The 22772-nt window shown below is 44.7% G+C and overlaps 1 protein-coding gene across 2 annotated transcripts in view; it reads right to left on the reverse strand.

Moving 5' to 3' along the window:
• The window catches only part of FARP2 (FERM, ARH/RhoGEF and pleckstrin domain protein 2), a gene marked incomplete at both ends in the record, with an annotated part of 70977 nt that extends 62852 nt beyond the window's left edge, over nt 1–8125 (reverse strand). For both annotated transcript variants that reach the window (XM_080623279.1, XM_080623278.1), the window contains one exon: nt 7922–8125. In XM_080623279.1, the coding sequence (XP_080479405.1) occupies nt 7922–8125 (204 nt within the window). The remainder of the gene's footprint in view (nt 1–7921) is intronic.
• Between the last annotated feature and the right edge of the window lie 14647 nt (nt 8126–22772).

Raw genomic sequence — 22772 nt, forward strand, 5'->3', positions numbered from 1 at the left:
TTATTAGTGACAATGACGCATTACTGGAATTGGTACGGAAAGTGACATCTTTTTTCTTTATAAGGTTGTGTATCAGTTACTTCAGAAGCACCCTAAAGGAACTAAGTACAAGAATTGTACTACCGCATGTATGCCAACAGCATTGTTATGCATTGGTTTACTTCATCAGATCTCACACAGACAGAACAATTACAAGCAGAACGTTTTCAGTATGTATATAATAAAAAGAGCTTAAAAAGAGTTCAGCTCTACACCAGCTCAGTGCTAAGCTAACTAAATGTGGCTCTCATACTGTTCCACAGGAGACTGTACAAGAGCAGCTTTTCATCTACGAAATTCATGTGGTGAAGTAGACTCGCTATAGCATAGCACAGCACAGCCATACAGCTACAAACTTAGTCCATTCATTCATACTTCAAGGACTGTGATAACACTTGACCACCATTTTACTAAATGGTTTCTGTGCTTTCAGTTACAATATGTGCACTTCTCGTATAGGAATATTCAGTGTTTCTCCTTTGCTGCAGTATAACTCAATTTTCACATAATGGGACATGTCATGCAAAGAGAACTGTGAAGTAGTAGAATTGTTTTTATATTGCAATTTAAGTTCACATCTTCCTTAAAACAACAACAACAAAAAAACCCAACCCAAATGTCTGGCTGCAGTTTCACCTTTCCCCACCCAATACCACATTCCTACATAGCATCAAAAAAGTCAAGCCCCCAAACACAAAATAACAGGTCTTAAAAAATATATCATGGAATCAAGCAGTACACAAATTGCAAAGCTTCAGTTACTTTTTTTTTAAAGCCTATAATAACTTCAAATTTTCAATAGTGAATTACTTACTTTCTCTTCTGAGGTCAGACAAAAATAAGTTCTAAGGCAGCTTATTTGCCATATTTAGGAGAGTCAAACCGGAGCAATGACAAACATCTGGCTATGATTCTTTCTGGAATTTTGACTATTTCTTCCTGGCCAGGGAAGAAAAAACACTGAGCTGACTAACACGGCATCTCGATTCCTTCAGCACAGTGCTTAATAGGATTCAGAAGCAGCCTGTCCCCCTGCTTCCCACATATTTAAGCTGTTAATACTTTTACAGCACAGAAGGTCTAAGCAGGCAAAGGGAAAGGCAGGAGGGCAGCTCGTGCCTGGCTCTGCCAGACAGCCAGCAGCAGACTGACCCATCCTTCTGGGAGGTGTGGTGCTGTAACACTGGTGACACACTCAAGGCTTGCCATGGCCCACCATAAGCATGGCCTCTCTGAAACAGCATTTCAGAGTAAACATTTTTCAGTGCCCATGACACGCTCTCCATTTTTAGCAGATGCATCTTTCTGACTTAAAACTGCTCAATAACAGCATTTTAAGCTGCAGAATTTCTGGTTCAGCCCCAGAAGAGTTCTTAGGGATACTACTGTTGCTGTGAGAAGCTACTGATAAGCAGCATTTTCCAATATGCCTTGAGCTGAAAACACTCTCTCCAAACCACAGGAAGTCACAAGGCACGTACAAGCTGTTAGATTGCTTCCTCTGCTGTCCCAAAAACCTCCCACGCTCCCAGCCCAGCAACTCATTTCAGGGCCCCCATTGCAGTGAGTCGTGGGCACAGGCTCCAGTGGCTGGTCAGAAAAACGGGCATCTGAAGAGGTGCCATTGACATAACATTTTTTCAACTACGGAGACCTGCAAACTGCACAGACACCACAGTAACTAAACACAGCCATTCTATTCTAAACATATGGAGAGAAAGTAGTTTTGCACTTTCAATAATGCAGTTGTAAATTTAAATAAAGCAAGGAAGAGTCACATAGGTGGCCAGCAAAGACAGCGCTGCTATCAGAGTAATCATCAATTGGTTGTTTTCAAGTTAATATAGAATAAGTCACTTAAATTTTGTAGTAATACAACAGTGAGTTTAATAGGGTGCATCAGTAAACTCCAAAATACACACGAGCAGTGAAAAGAGAATACCTAATAAAAAAATATGGGAGGGGAGTGTAATCTTATTTGATGAGCCTGTTCCCGTGAAGGGCAGTGGAGCCGAGTGTTTCTCTCCCAGGCAGTCCACTGGTGTCAGGAGAGGTACACACTGCACAGCACTGCAGGGATATGGAACATGCTCTGTCTTTCATGTATGTGGTGAGAAAACAAAAAAAGATACAACCACCTTCAAGAAACAGTCATGCAAAAGGAAACAACAGGCCTGGCAGAAATACAGAAAATAGGAAAAAATCACAACAAAACCAAAAGCATTTTCCTAAGGCCAAGCTTCACGCTCTGAGGCACCAGCAGGCTTGCACTAGCCTGAGCCGCAGAGAAAGCCTTCAACAATACTTAATTTCACAGCATGGTGAGGCTGCCCTACAAAACCAAATTCCCAGCACAAGAAACAGACATTAGTTGAAATGTCTTGTAAGTTAGGGCAAAGAGAAAACTGGGTCAGAGAGGCAGACGTCGCAGTCTGCCTGCCTACAGGCCCCAGAGAAGTATTGCATCTGAGAAAGCAGCAAGTCTGACCCCCTTCTTGTTGACTAAACCTGCTTAAACCACGACATTCACTTACCAGGATTTTAATACAGCACCAGGCTCTCACCTACCATCAGTGTCACTGTTATTCAGCTATGTTGTGCAAAAAGACCCCTTGTTTCCTCTAACCCAGGGGCACATGCAGTACTCCATGCCTTTGACAGACTGTATGTCGCTGTAATACACTCCTCTTCCAACCCAACCACAAATCAGCGCAAAAACTTTCAGCAGGTATAATTCACAACTTCTTGCACCCTAAATTTTTATAGCCTAAGTTGTCCTTTGTTACAGCACATTTTATTGTTTTCTGTAGCCAGCACCTGACAAGTATAATTTCATCAAGTGGTCATTTTGGTGAATAAAACCGAGCCTAGGCCCTTCTACTTAAGACTCTGTCATATTTCTATGCTGATCAAAGGCCTCCGAGTCTAATCTCTTAAGAAAATCAGGAAAGCTGGCAGAATTCCTATGGTAAACCCCTGATTACTTTGAAGTGTGCCACTGTCTGAATTAAACTGAATTTTCCGATCACGCATCTCATAGTCTGCCAAAACCATCCATTTCGACAGACTTCACTTGGAGGGAGGAGGGCGGGTACCCCATGATATGGCACATGCAAGATTTGAGCTGACTACACAAGCTGGCTGTAAAAAGCGAAAAAGAAAAAAAAAACACTCCAAGTCATGAAAATAATTACTATTCCAGCCTAACTCTGGATGAATGTCTCTTTTCTGTTTTGAGACTGAAAGGAGAAAACACATATACCTACTTTTCAGGTTTTTATAGTCTAGAAAACATTTGAGCACTTCTCCATTCCCGAACATTCAAAACAGATTCCCTGGAGAAGAGCTCTGCCCTAGCAAACTTGACAGAATAGCTGCTTCTTACTGACTAACAAAATACATACCTAGAAAAAACCCTTTACAATACAGATGATGAAAGCAGAGGCAGTGGATTTTAGATCAAAGGTAATGACATGTAGCTAGATTGAACTTTTAACACACTGTTCTAGGTGCAATAACATCATGAAGTAAAACCTGGCCTTTCTTATTTTGTTCTTGTCCCATCCATTATGCCACTTTATCAGCCTTTCTTCTTGCTCTTCGGCAAGTTAAAAAACTCAAGCGACAGGGAAGAGCTACCAAATGAGAGTATCCACCAACACCTGCCAGGAGATAAGCAAGTGTTTTAAGTGCATCTTGGAGAAAGGAGGGGAGAACAAGAAAAAGCTGCATGGATTAAATCCTTATTGTGGCTACTATTTATCCTGTAGGGTTAAAATTGCTGATGTGGCTCATTTTAGCTTCACAAGCAAGGCAGTAAACAGGGCTCCTGCGTCAGCTTCCCTACTGCATTGCACAGAGAAGGTCCCTCTCCAGAAGCTGACCACTTTGCCACATCTTCTCCATGGACACACCCCTTTTCTCAGTAAAATGTTATTTGTCATAGATCTTTAAGACAGATGGAAAACTATTTGAACTGGAGGGGGAAAGGAATGCCCTTTTGCCATAAGCTACATCTCCATTAGAAAGCGGTGCCAACAACATCTATGACAAAGGCCTCAGTGTCCCACTACACTGAAAAATCATTGCTGAGCTGAATCAATAACCAGAAACCCCATGATGCAGGTAATGGAGGGGACACCACCTCTTGTTTCCACACCCAGGGAAAAAAATTGCAAAAGCAAAGAGGAGTGGGCAAGCAGCACTGCAATCACAGCTTCAAACCCTCTGGGACAGATGCTTAATCATTAATTTCTCTCCTTTCTTTTTTAAGAACGTATCTCTGCCAGCCCAATCCCCCTATTCAGCAATGCAGCCAACTTTTCCTAATACTTGCCCTCAATCCTCATGTGAAAAAGTCAATTTTCCGTCACAAGCAGCAGTCAGCAGTTACTGCTATCTTGCCAGTCCACCGGACAAATTAGGTGGCAGAGGGTTACAACTTAATACCTCATCCCTGTTTGACATCCTTTGCTACTTCAACCGGACAAAAATTAAGAGTAATCTAGGCAGTGTGTAGCATGACTAATGCTACAGTTGCTGACCACAGACCTCTTCATTCTCAATGCTCTACAGATGAACAAAGGATGACCCCCTTCTAACCTCACAGTTTACATCAGGCAAAAGTTTTAGGTTGTTCAGTTCCCCATAAAGTAGTATGATAGTAACTATGGCCTCAGCACACTAGTTGCCCAAATTCAGGTGTTTCTGTGGATGTTGTAACAAGAGAGAGATTTCCAGGTAAAAAGAGAAAACTAACACAGTTCCTAATTATGGGAATCCTCTCGTCATGATAGGAGAAAACAACAAAGGTACGGCATTGTGGCCCCATTACAGGATGGAGCCAAGTACATGCAAGAGAATATAGGTAGGGGCAGGGTGCTGAAGGACCTTGAAAGCAAACATAAGCAACCTACGTTTGAAGCTACAAAGACTGGGAGTCAGTGAAGCAATGCAAGAAATTGCCAGGCAGTAGGAGGAACCGCTGGGAACAATCTGACAGGCTGACTCATACTGCAGCATGCAAAGCAGGTACATATGCAGCAAGATGGTGCAACATCCTACACCTGGGTCAGGGCACTCTCAAGCACAAATACAGGCTGGGCAGAGATTGGATTGAGAGCAGCCCTGAGGAGAAGGACTTGGGGGTGACCCCCCCTGCAGTCCTGCATCCAGCTCTGGGTCCCCAACACAAGAGGGATGTGGAGCTGCTCAGGTAAATCCAGAGGTCACAAAGATGCTCCAAGGGCTGGGGCAGCTCTGCTATGAAGACAGGCTGAGAGAGCTGGGCTTGTTCAGCCTGGAGAAGAGAAGGCTCCACAGAGACCTTAGAGCAGCTTCCAGTGCCTAAAGGGGCTGACAAGAATTCTGGAGAGGGAGTTTTTACAAGGACTTGTAGTGACAGCGCAAGGGGGAATGGCTTTGAGCTGACAGAGGGGAGATTTAGATTAGATTTAGGAAGAAATTCCTCACTATGAGGGTGGTGAGACACTGGCACAAGCTGCCCAGAGGAGCTGTGGCTGCCCCATCCCTGGCAGTGTTCAAGGCCAGGTTGGATGGGGCCTGGGACAACCTGATCTAGTGGAAGGTGTCCGTGCCCATGGCAGGGGTTTGGAACTGGTTGAGCTTTAAGGTCCCTTCCAACCCAAACCATACTGTGATTCTATGACGATGATTAAGATCAGAGAGGATTTAAGCCAACAAGGTGATCACAGCAACAAAGACATGAAATGAGGTGTTCCTGGATGGTATGAGTTTTAGCTGTTTAGTTAAACAGTAACACCCTAGAGGCTTTACAGAGTGAATGAAATGAAGGATTTGGAGGTGAATAGAAACTACATTATTGATCAGAGAGGTAAGACTGGAGTATAATTCACAGTGCTAAAAAAAAAAAATAGTGTGAGGAATTTATGTTTTTTACAAGTGGAGACTGACATAGACATGTAAGTACCAAACCTAAGTTTCATCAGGCAAAGGCTGATTTTATTCAGAGCAAAGAGGAAGTCAAGAGTTAAAACATTCAGCTGAGCCACAGCTGAATCTACATTTGGCAGCAAGACTAACAATGAAGTGCTGTAGGATAAGACAAGGGGTTAAGGATGGAGACAAACTGGACCTGCAATGGAAGCCAGAGAGCAATGAAGATAGCTGGAAGCATACACAGTCAAAGTTGTTTCAGCAGGCAAAGGAGAATCAGGTCAAGACAGTTTCAAAAAACACAGTATTGTGAAAGTAGTGAAAACACGAAGCACAGAGAGGAACCATGGGGAACCAAGGAGGTGCACAGAGGTTAGAGGTTAGCAGAGAAGACAGCACAGAGCTCCAGGATGGGACCACAGGGCCACCCAAGCATCAGCAATCATCATCAGCGTGAAAAAGGATTCTGAGTTTAAGATTTGAGTGCAGTCAAAGGATTTCTTTCAGAAGTAGATCAAAGCCAGTAAAGCAGGCTTTGACTGTCGGAAAGAGCCAGGTGAGAGTTAAAGATGAAGATGGTAAGGAAAGTGGAAAATTTGCATGCAGAGAGCAAAGTTGCTAGAAATGTGGTAAGGAAGAGAAGGAAAGCATGTATGGTAATATACAGATTTCCAGTCACTGACTTCATGTAAAAAAGTAGGAAGTAGGAGTTATAAATTCTTTCTTGATTTTAACAGCTTCCAGTGGACTTGCACCAATTTTCAAAATTACAGGGTTGGAAGGGTGGGTTGCTTGAGTTTTTTCTTCTCTTTTAAAATCAAAATACAAAAGCACCAAAATCTACACCAACTTGGGGAAAAAAAAAAAATCCCTAACCCACACTTCAAAAGACCCTGTCAGCAGCAGGTTTTTTAAATATTCTAATATAATTAAAGCAAAACAACAACAAAACACACACAAAAAGAACGGCTTATTGTGTGCTATGCAGTAAATGGGGGATGGAAGAGTCTGCTGCAGCCTGTGTCCTCAGGTGGGAGGATACAGGCACAGCTTCACACTTAACCAGAAACTAATAGGATTTCATGTTTGAGAGTTGAACAGCTGGACAGCAATCTGCAGAAGACATCCCCAAAAGCCACTCATTCTTCAGAGCTCCACAGACATCTTTTTCTATCTATTTGACTTCACAGAAAAACCTAAGTCTATGCCACAAACCAACGATATGAGTGCTGTTTATAAAGTCAGTTTGATACTAATGTAGAGCATCCGATAACTGGTTATCTTTACTAGAACAGGCTGTTCTCTAACAACACATCTTTACCCAAGCTACAATTAATGTTGAGAATGAAACAAGAATTTGTAGAACAAAAATTTTTCATTGTTTAAAACCACAACCACCAACCACCTAACTTGAGCATGGTTTGTATTTCTTAAGGCAGATTTCCCCAGCTGCTACGCAAGCATACTTTTAAATACAGATCTGCAGAAACATCCCTCTGCCTCCCTCCCAAAGTGTGGCAATAAGCAAAAACTTTCAAAGACCAGGAAGTTTACTTGAAAAGGATACAAATCTCTTCAAGTAATTAATAAAAAGTAGCAACTAATAAAAACCCCTCTTCTGCTCTCCCAGCCGCCAAACAGACAAAGCTGCATATGTCTCAGGAAGCAAGAAGTTCAGGAGAACACAGACAGTGGTCCCCCAAAGCAAGTAACAGTTAAAGCTTTTTATTACAGTATGTGCTTATATTTAAGATCTGTTAAACACACAAAACAACTGTTAGATTAAAAAAACCAAAACAAACAAGATGTGCTGCTCATTTATCTACTGGTAATTAGGTAAAATCCCTACAGGAATATTCATTGAGATACTGCCTCAAAACATTCCAGCTCTGTATAGCAGCACATTTGTGAACTTTACATTATTAGAGGCTAAGTGTACTTGAAATCAGGCTTAAACCTCTCTTACCTCAATGTCAAGTACTTCCACTGTGTTGTCCAGCATCTTTATTTTGATTGGCAGGTCCCGCTCCTGTGTTTTGGAAGGCAATGATGCCATTGCCGTGGAGAGGTTCTGTCCTGGCTCCAAGGTACTCACTCCCATAGTCTTCTGGACACCCAAACGAGAGCCGGGAGTCTGTAGGACCCTATACGTTCCTTCTATCTCTCCCATCTTTCAACATTGAGAAGAGTCTAAAGAAACCTGGAAGAAAATGGAGGATTATAGCCTGAAAGATAGTTTTCCAACAATATCCCATATGAAAATACTACCCACTGAAGCACAATCGCACACAATGTCCTTATTTAACACTCTTCATCCCACTATCAAAACCAGTAATAAAGCTGATGAAACTCTGGTCAGAAATCCAGCTGCTGGGAAGAAAAACAAGTGGCAAAAAAATACCTATTACAAAACATGGTTAGGAAACAGGACACTCAAACCTATCACCTCTACCCTCGTTACACATTGACATTTGAATTTCCAGTTCATTTTTCTGCCAATTTAGGTCCCTAAACCAGATCACCACAAGCAGCATGAGCACTGTAGACAGCACAAAGAAAGCTGCAGGCAGTAAAGAGTAAGGCAGGACTCTGCCTTTCCTGGTACCTGGCCATCCCATTGACTTTGTGACAACAAGGTTGGACCACACCCCAAGATAACAGGAACAATAAACTTTCTTCATCCCCCCAAATGATGAGTCATGCAAAACTGTAACTGCTTCAACCAATGCTGGCAGCTCAGAGCCTTCATCATGCAGATTTCTGCCACAGATAACAGTTCTGCACCTTATTAGCAAACCTTTGCTGTACCCAGATTAAGTCAGTAGGCAAAAATCTCAATTACAGAAATCCACGCTAGTTCAAGCAGAACTCCTACATCATGATCCTTACTTCCATGGTTTGGTGGCAGTTGTTGCAGAGCAAATGTTTAATTTGACATGGGGAAAAAACAGCCTGCATGTCTCTCCCTGGCTCTCCCACACCAAGGGAGCAGAGGCAGTATTTGCAGGTGGATTGAAGTGGGGTCTACACGAACAAGAGGCACATGCGCTCAGGATGCAGTGTGCCCAACAAAGCCACTGTCCCACTCTCATCACTGGCATGAAGGATTTGGCAGCCACGTGCAAGGCATTCAGCAGAAACACACACAGGAACATCTCAGCTCCTCAGTGCTTCTGGTTGCATTTCCCAAATACCATACTATGCCTAAACAATCAAAAATATGTGGATACTGACATTGGGACAGCCTTCACATGGCCACCACACTACAAAAAATTCAGTGAAGTGTTAGATTGTTTCCTAATAAATGTGTTTTGTCTAAAAAGGAGAGGCAGATCATGAAAACATTCCTTTGTCCCTCTACGCTTTGAGTAGGTAGGCAGCCTGCTGTGGGGATTTAAATGGAGCCAGGGTTATATATTGTTAAACATTGGGGAGTGGTGGGGGTGGGGGTTTTAGGTTTTTATCCTTGCACACATTGGGATTGGTCAAACATCTTCCTGGCTTGCAGACCAGTGGGTTTCAAGGTTTCTTTTTACACTTGCAGACCCCCCCAGGGAGGGGACAGATGCCTCCTACCTGATTACGCCTACCACAGGCTTGATTGGCTTAGCAGTCCCTCAGAGGCCATGTGAGTACTGCAGAGCCCTCCAGAGCAGCACGGCTCAAGACCACCAGAGAGATGCCTCCAGTCTCCCAGCTGATGACACACACAACAAGAAAGCATGAAAAGGACAATCTCAACCTTAGAAGTGTGCGTACACAGCTCAGTGCTCAACCTACAAGTTGTAGACAATTTCTGCTCATTTGTCACCTTTCACAGACCACCTTGTGCACACCATTTCACTGAACTCCCCACTCCACTGAACTTTTAGATCTCAGATTTTAAAAGCACCACCACCACAAGAAGAATCAGCAGAGACAATTGCCCAGGTTACGCCTTTAACTGCTAACCTGGAGAGAAACCAACAGAATCATAGTATGGTTTGGGCTGGAAGGGACCTTAAAGATCATACAGTTCCAATCCCTTGCCATGGGCAGGGACACTTTCCACTATACTAGATTGCTCAACGCACCATCCAGTATGGCTTAGTGTCATCTATACCCCCTTGATACTGCATCCCTTATAACTTAACTGCACGGTAAGATTTTGCTACTGCCATTCAGACGCTTACAAGCAACTGAAGTTGCCCAGAATCAGTTATGCTTCTCAGCAGGCTATTAGACAACCACTCTTAAAACTAGCACTATGTGACCACATTCATCCCGCTCTGAATAAACATCTACTAGAAGGGATGGACACTGCAGGAACCCAAAAGGAAAAAGATGTGAGCCCTGACAGAGGCTGTGCAAGGAGCAGTCCCATGGCAGAGAGGCTTCTGCAGCATCCTCTCCGGCTGAAGCCAGATGGTTCCTGAAGGCAAGGCAGGCAGACACCCCAACTCCACACTAACTGAGGAGCTCCTGGGTACTTTTACTAGCTCTGGTTACCAGCCAGGAGGGACCAAAGTCATGTCAAATGGAAACTGCAGATGTCAAAAGTCCTTCCCCACAGGAAAAGTGAATTCAGCAGTGCTTGGCCTCACATCTTGCTGATGACACATTTCTAAAAATATTTACCACTGGACTAGTCCCCATCCAGCATATATCCACATTTTAAAGATCTAACAAGCACCTAGGCAGAAACACAACAGGCAGCAGAACTAAGCCACGTTTCCCAAGGAAAACAGTGCCCTGCCCGCTGTGGGGCAGCTGAGAGGATCTCCAGACATCCAGCTCCCTCACAGCGCACACTACCAATGCAGTTGCAATCAGTACAAATCCCCAGATAGTCTGGTCTGCTCCAGCTGCCTCAAAAACCAAAACTGGGAGGAATATTAATCAACCCAAGCACTGTTTCCAGCTCACAACCAATTTTAGTTACATACCATGTTTTCTGTAAGCTGACTACATACAACATTTCTTAACAAAAACCATCATGCGATGATTTAGGAAGCGATTCAATTAAAGGAGCTGACTAAATGAAAGGCAGAGGAAAATTAAAGAGCTAAGCCTGAGGTAAGCTGCAAGCACTGGGAAGAAAGAGATGCTCTATGGATAATGGGCAGAGCAGAGAAAGTGTCCAAGAGCACTGAGAGTCTCCTATCGACCCCAGGCCAGCCAGAACAGGGTCTCATTTACCTTCTCACCAATGCAAAACTAAAATGCAATGTTAGCAGTTCTACAAAAAAAAGAAAATAATCTCCCTTGCACTCACCCACCCTGAACTTCTTTGCAACAAGTGCTTATCACGGTAATTTCCTATAAACCTGGGCCAGGCATCAAAGCTAAATCAGCCCCCTGAAGCACAGTGATGGAATGACTGCCACTTTCAGCCTCCAATGAAAGAACAAATGGAATAAAGCTTAGAACGTTTAGGTAGCTTTTTTGTTGCCTTTTTGAACTAGCTTTGAAGCCACAATGAATTTGATCTTCTACTTGAATGCAACAAACCTATTTTTTCAGAAGCAAGACTGTTTTTCAGCCAGCAGCAAATCTGGACAGGCAGCTTACACCTTTGCATATGCTTATGCAAGATACCAAGGGCTTCCAAAGAAACTCCTCCAGGTACAGTGCCTTTTGGTCAGTGACAGGTCACTATGACATTCCATCTCTCGCCTATGCAGAAGGCTGGACTGAAGTAACATCAGTTTCCCAGCTCCCTGGTCTGAGCAGAGCAATCCCTGCTTCCCATAAGAAAGGATCCCCTCCACCCGCACATAGTGGGACCCCATACAGAGCAGCAAGGGAGCACTCTTAGAAAGAAGTGCTTCCTGAAAATTTGAGAGACACTTTCAAATCAGGTCCTTTCAGTCCACCAGAAGCAAAGTTTCATCTTTTACCTTTTCTATTAGGCAACAGCAAACTATTAATGTCACTAAACCAAGCCGGAACCAACTGATGCATCAGGAACTCAACAACTGCAGCAAAGAGTGGTGAAGACTGAGTGCCCAGCTGCGCCAGGAGAGAAACATCTCCTTTAAACCCAGTTCCCTCACTCCCCTAGCAAACACCATCCCATCCCTCCTCACAACCACAAAAAGGGTCTTACAGCTTTTTCCTGCACTGCTGCATCCTGCAGCACTGCTCGTGTGGAATGAGCTGGAGGCACAGGTAGGATGGAGAAGGTCTGCGGCCGGTTCCTGCCAAATGAATGGGGCTTCAGGAACGCTTCTTTAACCCGATCACAGGGAACCAGCAGGGCGGCGCAGCACGACCCCCTGCACTGCGCCCGGCGAGCTCCGAGGGTCCCTCGCAGGGAAGCAGATGCAGAGCGCAGGGCATGGGCCGGGTGGCAGGTGCTCCAACACTCCCAGTCCGAGCAGGAAGTGCCGAAGCCGCCCAGTCCAGGCCCTGGGAATCATCCCGGGGAAGGCGCTCCCGAGCCCGCCAGCCAGAACCCCCGCCACCAGGGCTGCAGGAGCGACCACCGCAGACCCTCCGGCGACGCGGGCAGGGCCGAGCGCGGCCCTTACGCTAGGGCTTCTACCCGGGCCCGCAGCGCACGACACCGGCCGTGGGCGGCGGAAGCGGCGGACGCGCGGACAGGCCGAGCCGGCAGCCCCGCTCCACGGCCCGCGGGTCCCGCTCAGCTCCCGGCCCGCCGCCTTTCCCCCCGCCCGGCCCGCGGAGCCCGCTGTCAGGAACGGCTTGGGGCCGTTCCGCGGGGAACGCCGCACCGCGCCTCACCTCAGCGCCTACGGCCGGGCGGTGCCGACCGCCGTCCCACCGCGCGCCGCCGCAGCTGCCCCGTCCCCGCGCACCCCGCACGCACCGGCCCCGCCCATTGACCGAGCGGGGCGGGGCCTCGGTCCCTCAGGCGGCGCGGCCCGGCTCGGACCACCCCTGGCGCAGCGCAGCTCCTCCCGCCGTCGGGACCCATGGGGAATGTTGGCACCGAAGAGAGCCGCGCGCTGGGGGTCCGGGAGTCCCGGCCTGTGCGGCCGGAGCAGCAAGAGAGATGGAGGCACGCAAAAATGAACCCGATCCCTTCTTTCGAGCGTGTCGTGTTCCTGATCGTCACGCAGGGCTGCTGTGGCACACTTGTCCGTGTCCAATCAGTTCTGCCAGGCTTCTTGTATTATTTAAAAAACAAACACAAAAACCCCACCAAAATGTTTGTTTTCCGGCACGAGCAGTGTGCCGGGGGTTGGAACCTTTAAAAGAATATTTATGCCAAATCTTTTCCCGCCGGAGCTGAAGAGCAGTTGGCTTGCAGAAAGGCTGCCCCTTGCCCCTGCCCCAAAGAAGTGAACATACAATCACGCAGCCACACATACCAAAGCACCCAGGGCCAGCAGATGCTCTGCCCAGGAGTGCGAAACACTGGCAAATCCCATTTGGCACGGGTGAGTCGTGCTCTGGTAAAATATCATTACATGAAGCAGTCACTAGGATTCAGGCAACAAATCTTATGTATTTTGCTTTGAATAATAAACATTTTAGTTCTCATTTAGTTAACTTCCTTTTTCAGACAGATTTTATACACAGATACAAAGAGCCACAGCACTACAGAACAGGGGAGAAGACACCACTGCTGCACCCACGTGCTAAGATCCAGCACAGATGGCTGAAGACCATAAGAACATCCCCCTCCTCACTCTCCAGCCACCAAGCCCATCACTGAGTAACACCAACAAGAACCAAATGTGGTAGGAAATTCAACACAGGGTGAACAGAGCTCTGCCCAAACAGACCTCTGGACCTCCCAGATTCTGAGTCTGCTCAAAAGTAGACGCGGAGGCTGACCGATGACAGGGGACCAAGAATCACAGAATCCCAGACTGGTTTGGGTTGGAAGGGACCTTAAAGCTCATCCAGTTCCAACCCCCTGCCATGGGCAGGGACACCTTCCACTAGACCAGGTTGCTCCAAGCCCTGTCCAACCTGGCCCTGAACACTGCCAGGGATGGGGCAGCCACAGCTCCTCTGGGCAGCCTGTGCCAGGGCCTCAGCACCCTCACAGGGAAGAATTTCCTTGTGTCTAATTTAAATTTCTCCTCTGTCAACTTAAAGCCATTCCCCCTTGTCCTGTTCCTACAAGATCAGAGTATTCCCCAAAAAGGACTGCTTTTGACAAACCCCTCCAATCTCCTGAGGTACCATGTGTCACTAGAGCCTGCTTTTCAAGATGAGAAGCAACAGAAATGGGAGAAATACTTGTATTTCTCTAGGAATGGGTTGATGGCCAATAGCCCAAGAACTGTGAAGAGCCACCTTGTTTCTGAGAACTTGACCTTTTCACAGCAATCTGAAAACCAAAGTATTAGCATAGCACATGACTTTTATATTAAACAAAACACACAATTCATGCAGAACAGCCCTTTCAACCTGGACGAACTTCACCACTCTCACCCGCAGAAAGAAGCAAATTTTATGAGTAATTCCTGATTAGCAACATTCTCATCTCTTAAGAAGAAAAAAAGACGCAAGGTTTTAAAAATATGTCCCATTATTTCTTCAAAAGTGAAATGGAGCTGAAAAATCTCATGCATACAAAAAAAATCAGGAAAGTTACAAAAAGCATACACAGTATTTTAGATAACTCCATTCATAAAACCACTCATGATTCCAATAAACTGAAGTGCATTCATTACCAAAATTGATATTTCAGTATCCTGTTTTGCCAACCATTTACATTACATTTCCATAGGCAATGGGTTTTAGTCACAGCTTAAGCACTAACATAGTTTTGCATCCTTTAAAGTGCCGATACTTCAGAGCAATCTTCATTTCACTCATTTGCTTTAACATCTAAAAAGAGTAGAATTTGTCTTGTGCAAAAAAAGTAGCTGCTGCTAAGTTGAAGAACAGATCTGATGGGATCACTTTAAAGGCAAAATACAACAACAATCAGAGAGGAAGCAATAATTACAGATACAGTAAAGTCTTCAGAAGCATCAACACCCTGCTGTTTATGCTTCACTGTATATTGCTGTTATTGCTCACAAAAACACATGTAATTTACGGTGCTGAAACAATCCAGCACTGAAGGCGCTGCATGTTTAAGTGTCCACATACCCAGTACTTTGGTTTCTACCTGCAGCTCATTTCTAGCCTTTCCACCATAGCATTGGGAGTTCAGCAGGATGCACAAGTATTTCTCCAAGACCTGCTTTCTTGCCATGAACCTGAACCTTAAGAAGTCTCTCTTCTTACCTTTTCATATCTGCATTCCCAATTCTTCGGGGCAGAAAATATCACCTATGCTGATGGCACCTGGCAGTGGGGTTTCACCAGGTTGCTCAAAGCCCTGTCCAACCTCACCTTGAACACTTCCAAGGATGGGGCAACCACAGCTTCTCTGGGATGACCTGGCCTTGTGAAAAGTCCCTCTCCAGATTTCTTGTTGGCCCCTTTAGGCACTGGAAGCTGCTATGAAGTCTCCCCAGAGCCTTCTCCAGGCTGAACAAGCCCAGCTCTCTCAGCCTGTCTCCACAGCAGAGGTGCTCCAGCCCTCAGAGCATCTTTGTGGCCTCCTTTGGACTCACTCCAACAGGTTCACATTCCTTTTGCATTGGGGGCAAATGCCACACTGCCATTGTCCTGCTCTGGTTCAAGCTGGTACAGTGCCTTGTACTACAATTCTTGCATCTGTAGATATTCAGTGACTTGCTGTACACATTGTTAGCCTAAGCATAGTGTTGGTTAGGACTAACTGCAAGGGCTGACGGCTTTCTCCACAGGATAGTCACTCTTTTTTATCCTTCACCTTTGAGGACCTGGTGTCACAGTACCAGCCATACAGCACTTCAGAGGTCCTCCAAGGGAAAACTTCTAATTTCCACAAATGTGACCACATCTTAAGTGGACTGTCATGACAGTTAGTGACTGACCTGGTCGTATTCCTGATCTGAATGAGTTTCATCCCAGAAGACCTCAGTCAAGTACTTTGCAGTACTTTGTAGTTTGCAATGGTCTGTGCAGCAGAACCAGACAGGAGACCAGTTGTCTTGTCTCACTGTATTGTCTTTCACATTGATTCAGACATCTCAGTAGACAAGTCTACATGAATTGCCAAATCATTCCTCAACAAGCCCTCTTCCTAACAGCTCAGAACTGCATCAGACCACTTCTCAAATAGGAAAATCATGGCAATTTCAGCATTATAGCCAGGTGCTGTTCTGTACTTACAGCCCAATCGTACTCCAGATGGTAGGAAAAAAATGAAGAAGAGAGTGAAATCACAGAATTTGATCAATACACTGACTGTCATAAGCAAAGGGCAAAAGACCCAAGCCAAGGTGAACAGGAATTGCTGGATAATCAGAGATTTGATCCACATGATCAGCACAAAGAATGAGTAACACCTGAATAATACCTGTACATATTACTTTACAGAATTACTCTTTTATACGGGGTTCACTTACTGTTAAAATTGACCTGGAGGTACAAGAAATTCTGTTCTTCAGCAGTAATGAAGAGACTTCAAAACCTGGCAGAATGCACCTTGTTCTACTGGCAGAGATATAATGTCAAAAGTACTCATCATTAGCAGCATCTTGCTAAGCCAAATAGAGAAACTAACTTCCATAGTACAGAATTTTGTGGACTCTGGAGGGGAAGGGGGTTTTCCACTTCAAATCTTAACCTGTGTCTGCTTCCCCCCTCCCCAGTCATGCTATCACACTCCCCACCAGTGTAATCCTTTGGGCTTTTCAGGTTGCTTACCTATGCAGCATTTTTCAGCAGCCCATTTACACACACTGTACCTAACCAATTACTTTATCATTTATAAAGTGCAAAGTCCACTAGCCTCAGACTGTGACCTAGAATTAAACCTCCAGTGTTAACCAGTTCTTTAGAACAGGCATGGGCGCTTACATAGAGGGAAAATACTGCTCATCTGCTAACAGAAAAAACAGTGGATGCCATCCTTTTTTGCAATTGCCTATGTTGACTTTCCTAATCGTAGCTGCATTTTAAGTTGACTTTCATGGTGAAAGTGCCAATTATAACAGACAAATGAAACACAGCAGATGTTCATACCTGTGTGTGCACACGCAGGCACAGGCACTTGCTCTGCAACTTCTTTCAGCCTGATTAGTGTACTAGTCTAAACACGTTCTTGCTACCCAGAATGTTCAGTGTGTAGCCAGAAAAAGCTCTGAATCAACAGCACAGGAATCAAGAGCATGCACAGGCTACAAGCTGCAAAAAAATACAGCTGCTGAGCCACAACACTGAAACAAAAGTCCAGGCAAAACCTGGCAACTATGCCACCTATTTTCTTAACCTACAGGTAAACAACTCAGTCCAACCGCATATTGCCCCCGTGTGGTAAAACATCCTATTGCAGAAGAGACTAGGCACAGAATTCCCCTGTATTTGCTTTAAACTGAAATTTAACATAATTTGATAGGTGTCAGTTCTTTGACTGTAATAGCCTAAAAATTGAACAGCTATAAAACATTCTTTTCTACAGCTATGCAATTTATACATCTCTTTTTTTTGTTACCAAAACCTGCACCTGAGGTTGACCAAGCATATCTGAAGCAGCAAAGCCTAAAAAAACCCAACCCCACACAACTGGAAGCATCAGAAAGTTCCCCCTCCCCCCATTTTTTTTGTTTAAAATCTCATTAACATTCATCTAATTTCCCTACCCATTAAAATCAGGCAACTACTTATTTCTTTAGAGGAGCTGCACAAGGGTACAGTCCAGTCACAGCTTGTACGGTGCTTCAAAGATCTACATCAAAAACTTCTGTAAGTGGTTGTGAGGGGGAACAAGACATCACCAAAGAGAAACCACCACCCCCCAAATCTGAATTTCTAAAAGGAGAAAATTATCATCTCTTTTTCACATACCAGCAAACTTTAGTCTACACAACTACACAAGGGCCCAGTTGAATCATAGAATAGAATGGTTGGGTTGGAAGGGACCTTAAGGCTCATCCAGTTCCAACCCCCTGCCACGAGACCAGTTTGCTCCAAGCCCCGTCCAGCCTGGCCTTGAACACTGCCGGGGATGGGGCAGCCACAGCTTCTCTGGGCAACCTGTGCCAGGGCCTCAGCACCCTCATAGGGAAGAATTTCTTCCCAATATCTAATCTAAATCTCCCCTCTGTCAGCTCAAAGCCATTCCCCCTTGTTCTGTCACTACAGGCCCCTGTAAAAAGTCCCACTCCAGGTATCTTGTTGGCCCCTTTAGGCACCAGAAGCTGCTCTAAGGTCTCTGTGGAGCCTTCTCTTCTCCAGGCTGAACAAGTCCAGCTCTCTCAGCCTGTCTCCATAGCAGAGCTGCTCCAGACCTCGAAGCATCTTCACGGCTTCCTCTGGACTCACTTGAGCAGCTCCACGTCCCTCTTGTGTTGAGGGCCCCAGAGCTGGATGCAGGACTGCAGGGGGAGGTCTCACCAGAGCAGAGTAGAGGGGCAGGATCCCTTCCCTCAACCTGCTGGTCACCCTCCTTTTGAACAAGCCCAGGGCATGGTTGGTTTCTGGGGTGCGAGTACACACTGATGGGTCATGGTGAGCTTCTCATCAACCAACACCCCCAAGTCCTTCTCCTCAGGGCTGCTCTCAATCCAGTCTCTGCCCAGCCTGTGTTTGTGCTTGGGATTGCCCTGACCCAGATGCAGCACCTTGCACTTGGCCTTGCTGAACTTCACGAGGTTCAAACAGGCCCATCTCTCCAGCCTGCCCAGGTCCCTCTGGATAGCATCCCTGCCCTCCAGTGTGTCAGCCACACCACACAGCTCAGTGTCTTAAGGATCTATGTTTCAAAACAAAACAAAAAGAACAATCATAAAGGAGAAAAAGGCTTAGACCAATTTAATAAACAAAACACTTCAGAACAAAAAGAAAAAAGGATCTACAGACAATGATCACAGATAAGTATAGCAATTATTTTACTGCCAAATAAACCTGACTGGAGGTTTTCAGTAACATTAACTGTGCTACCTTATGTTACCTTCAAAAATTAGGCAACCAAATGGTAGTCTGCTAGCAAAACAGCAAACTGTTAGATCCCCACAAACACATTGTTTCAGCTGTTTGCACCAGTAAACAGAGCCCTTAAGCTCCCAATGCCATTGAAAGGCAGTAACTGAGCACAGCCCAGGGCTGCATGTGGCAACTGGACACATGTGCTGCCATTCCCAGGTTTCTGAGTAGATAAAGTAGACAGCCTGACACTATTTGCTGGGCATGAAAGGAAGATTAAAACCACTTGTATTGCTCCGGAAACAAACTTCCCAAAGAGAGCTCTAGTCAGCAAGGTAACTGCTGCACCAAAATACCACCAGAGAGCCAAATCACACATTTTCTTCAGAGGAAAAGGCTCTGAGCTTGGAGCAAGTATCACTAAAGGAACAGCCTGACCTAGGTTTTAGGCTCTCCCTTATGGAAAAGCTTCTTAAAAGTAGAAATTAATCAAGAACATCAAAACAACAGGGGAATTGCAGATTAGGAGGCACAGGAGTGGGCATGTTCTGAATAAAGCATTTCACTGTCAGTGCCTTCCCCTTTTTTAAATAAACATGCTGTTGAAGCAGCACAGGATCTGTTTCAATGAGTGTTTTACATTAGCTCTCGGGGTGTGTTTATTTACTCATTCTATAGAGTATGCTGAGTTATCTTCACATAACTTGGGAGCTCCTCTGTTTCCTACATGGGAATTTTCCCATGAATTTCTGGCTTCTGCTTATAAAAGTGAGGTGATTCCTTCTCTTTGCCCCACCATCCTCAATTTGTTTCTTAATAAAAATCAGGAGGGCAGCCAGCCTGAGACATTTTAAATATGATACCTCCACAGTGAAGTTGCTAATGGCTGGCACGCCTTTTAACTCAAATCTGACTGACCTTTTGCTGGCCGTATCTTCCTTTATGGGACTTATGGTTGAGCAGAAATTTGTACCTGGCAACACGGACCCCTCTTGGGAGATGGCCATAGCTTAAACCTGACGTGCCGCACACCAGTTACATTATCAAAGAAGATATGTGCAAAGCTGAGGATCCAGTGAGGACTGAGACTAGAGCATGAACAATTAACTGCATCAATCCTACAAAACCATTTATCCTGGGTTTCAAACAAAGTGAACAGGAGTAAGCCCCAGGCTCAGCAGTGAGTAGTTCTCCTCATTCTTTTCCTACCATGGAGCTCAGGCTTTCCCACAGCAATCAAAGCACTGAACTACTTGCTTTGTGAGACCTGCTTCTTAACAACTGGAGCTGTCTGCAAGGCCACCTCCACTCTAGCCAGAGGTAGTTTCCAAGAAGAATGCTGTTCTCTGCCTGAGATAGCTGGTCACCTCCTCTGTCTTGCTGGATTTACAGGCTCTCATTCCTGTGGGTGGAAGTAAACTTCATTTGTCTGCTGCATTTCAAGCACCGAAACTGACCTTACAAACGCACAGCTCCATCAGAAGATCTTGCCTTGCCAAACAGTGTAGAAACTCACCGACACACCTGAAACTTTGACACACCCATCTATGGCTATGATCCAGACCCAGCAATCCTGTCATGGCTGGGCTGCACTGTGAACGAAGCCGGCCAGCAAACCACTCCTTAGACAAACTTCTTTCTCCTCGTACTCCCTCCAATCCCAGTTTCTGGACTTAATCCAGAATTACACAAAATCTGACTTTCCTGCACATGCTTTCACCTGGTTACTGTGACAACAGCCTGATTTTGGCATCATTCAAATCTCCATATAAAAGGACACGCAAGCAGGTAACAGCACCTCCCATTTTTTTTGATGATGAAGAGACTCTTGTTCAGCCTGGAGAAGGCAAGGCTCCAGGGAGACCTTAGAGCAGCTTCCAGCCCCTAAAGGGGGCCTACAGAAAATCTGGAGAGTGGCTTTCTAAAGGGCCTGTAGTGACAGGACAAGGAGGAATCAGAGGGGAGATTTAGGTTTGACATTAGGAAGAAATTTTTCCCTGTGAGGGTGCTGAGGCCCTGGCACAGGTTGCCCAGAAAAGCTGTGGCTGCCCCATCCCTGGCAGTGTTCAAGGCCAGGTTGGACAGGGCTTGGAGCAAGCTGGTCTAGCGGAAGGTGTCCTTGCCCATGGCAGGGGATTGGAACTGGATGAGCTTTAAGGTCCCTTCCAACCCAAACCATTCGGTAATTCTATGGGAGAAAACAAACAAACAAACAAACAAACAAAACCCAAACCAAACAAAAAACAAAAAAAAAAAACCAAACCCCAAAACCCCCCAAAAAACACCAAAACCCCATATCCCTCTTTTTGCATAGGCCTTTTAATACTGCTGCCCAGGATAATTAAACTGCCAGTGTACTGCTAAGAGAAAGGCTGAATGCAGTCCTTTTTGGTAGTGCTTGTTAATGAAATGCCAAACATTCTTTTCTCCTTGCATCACAAGACAGCTTTCTTCTCAGTTGCTCACTCTGAGGTCATTAGAATGTTTATAAAGTATAACTAACTTATCCACAGGTGTCATCTAAATGCAAAGCCTAGGAGCAAGTGGTGTTAATTTGATTTCCAGCCCAGCCATCCTAATATTTAGAATGACCTGAAACAAGTACACAAGAGGCTCTACACGATCTCCTTTTTTGCTAAAGAACCAAGGTGGCCAGGAAGTAAGCTCCAACTACTCTCTTCAAAAAAGGGAACACATCTCTAGACAACTGTCACTCTAACCAAGACAAATGGAACCTACAACAATGTTACCCCAAAGGTATGGATGAAATATAAGAATAACAATGGATTCTTGAAGAAACAAAAAAAGGGCAGGAGTAGGAAGACAGAAGAAAAAAATTGACTGAATAGCACAGAGACAATAAGAAGAAAATTAATCTTGAGTATGTTGAAGAATGGCACAAGTAGGTGAAAAGGACTGGGAAAAGTTCACAGAAGTGCAGGTATACATTGGATGATAAATGAATTCAGAGGAAAAAAAAGGTTAAAACCCACAGTTATACAGAAAATCCAAATATATTTAGCTGTATTATGCTACTGCATCTAAAAGCCATGAGAGTTTATCTGCATAGCCATATACTAACAATGCACTGCAATTCCTCCAAAATAATGTGATCACTTGGTTTTATGAAGAAGATTTAAAGTAAAATAAAACTTGTTCCAGCCTCTAAGCACATAAGTCAACATGCTGCCTAAAAATGCATTAGTGCAACATTCCTTCTAGCACTGTCAATGGCAAAAAAAGTACACAAAGGACATTTGCAATGTGGACAGTTAGGTTTATAATGAATTTAATAATATTTATACTACAGTACTGTAATATTTTTATTTTTTGTTTCAAGCCCAATCTTCCTTTTTCTTTCTACAGAACAGTGTATAATAAAAAGGCTTGAGAAGACCCCTGCCACTAATCCACACATTTCAGAATAGAAAACTTACAATCTACTGTCCTCTTTCAAAAAGTAGGTCTGACATATTCAGGACGCTTCCTTGCCTCTCTCTCCTCTCCCTATAGCCTAAAGATGCATCTTCCTTTATTGTACCAGTTCTACACTAAATACTGCAGATAAATGAAACATAAATACATAATAATTAAGGGACATGCAAGTTTGGTGAGAACTGCTGAAAAGGCAAGATCCCATAGGTAGGACTTTGGCAGCTCTGGGAACACCCATAGGGAAATGCACTGTACCAATACACTTGGAGCATATCATACTAAATGACTGTATTTTATGCAGGTTCATCAGTGCATTCTCTTTCAAACACATCTGCATTTCTTCTTTATATTTAAAACATATCACCACAAACAAATTAATATTGCAAAGGTTGATTATAATAAAGAATCATAACAAGAAAAGGTGTATTTTAGCATTTTTTATTTTAGTTTTGGCTACT

Source organism: Psittacula echo (assembly GCF_963264785.1).
Source record: "Psittacula echo genome assembly, chromosome: 7".
NCBI lineage: Eukaryota > Metazoa > Chordata > Aves > Psittaciformes > Psittacidae > Psittacula > Psittacula echo.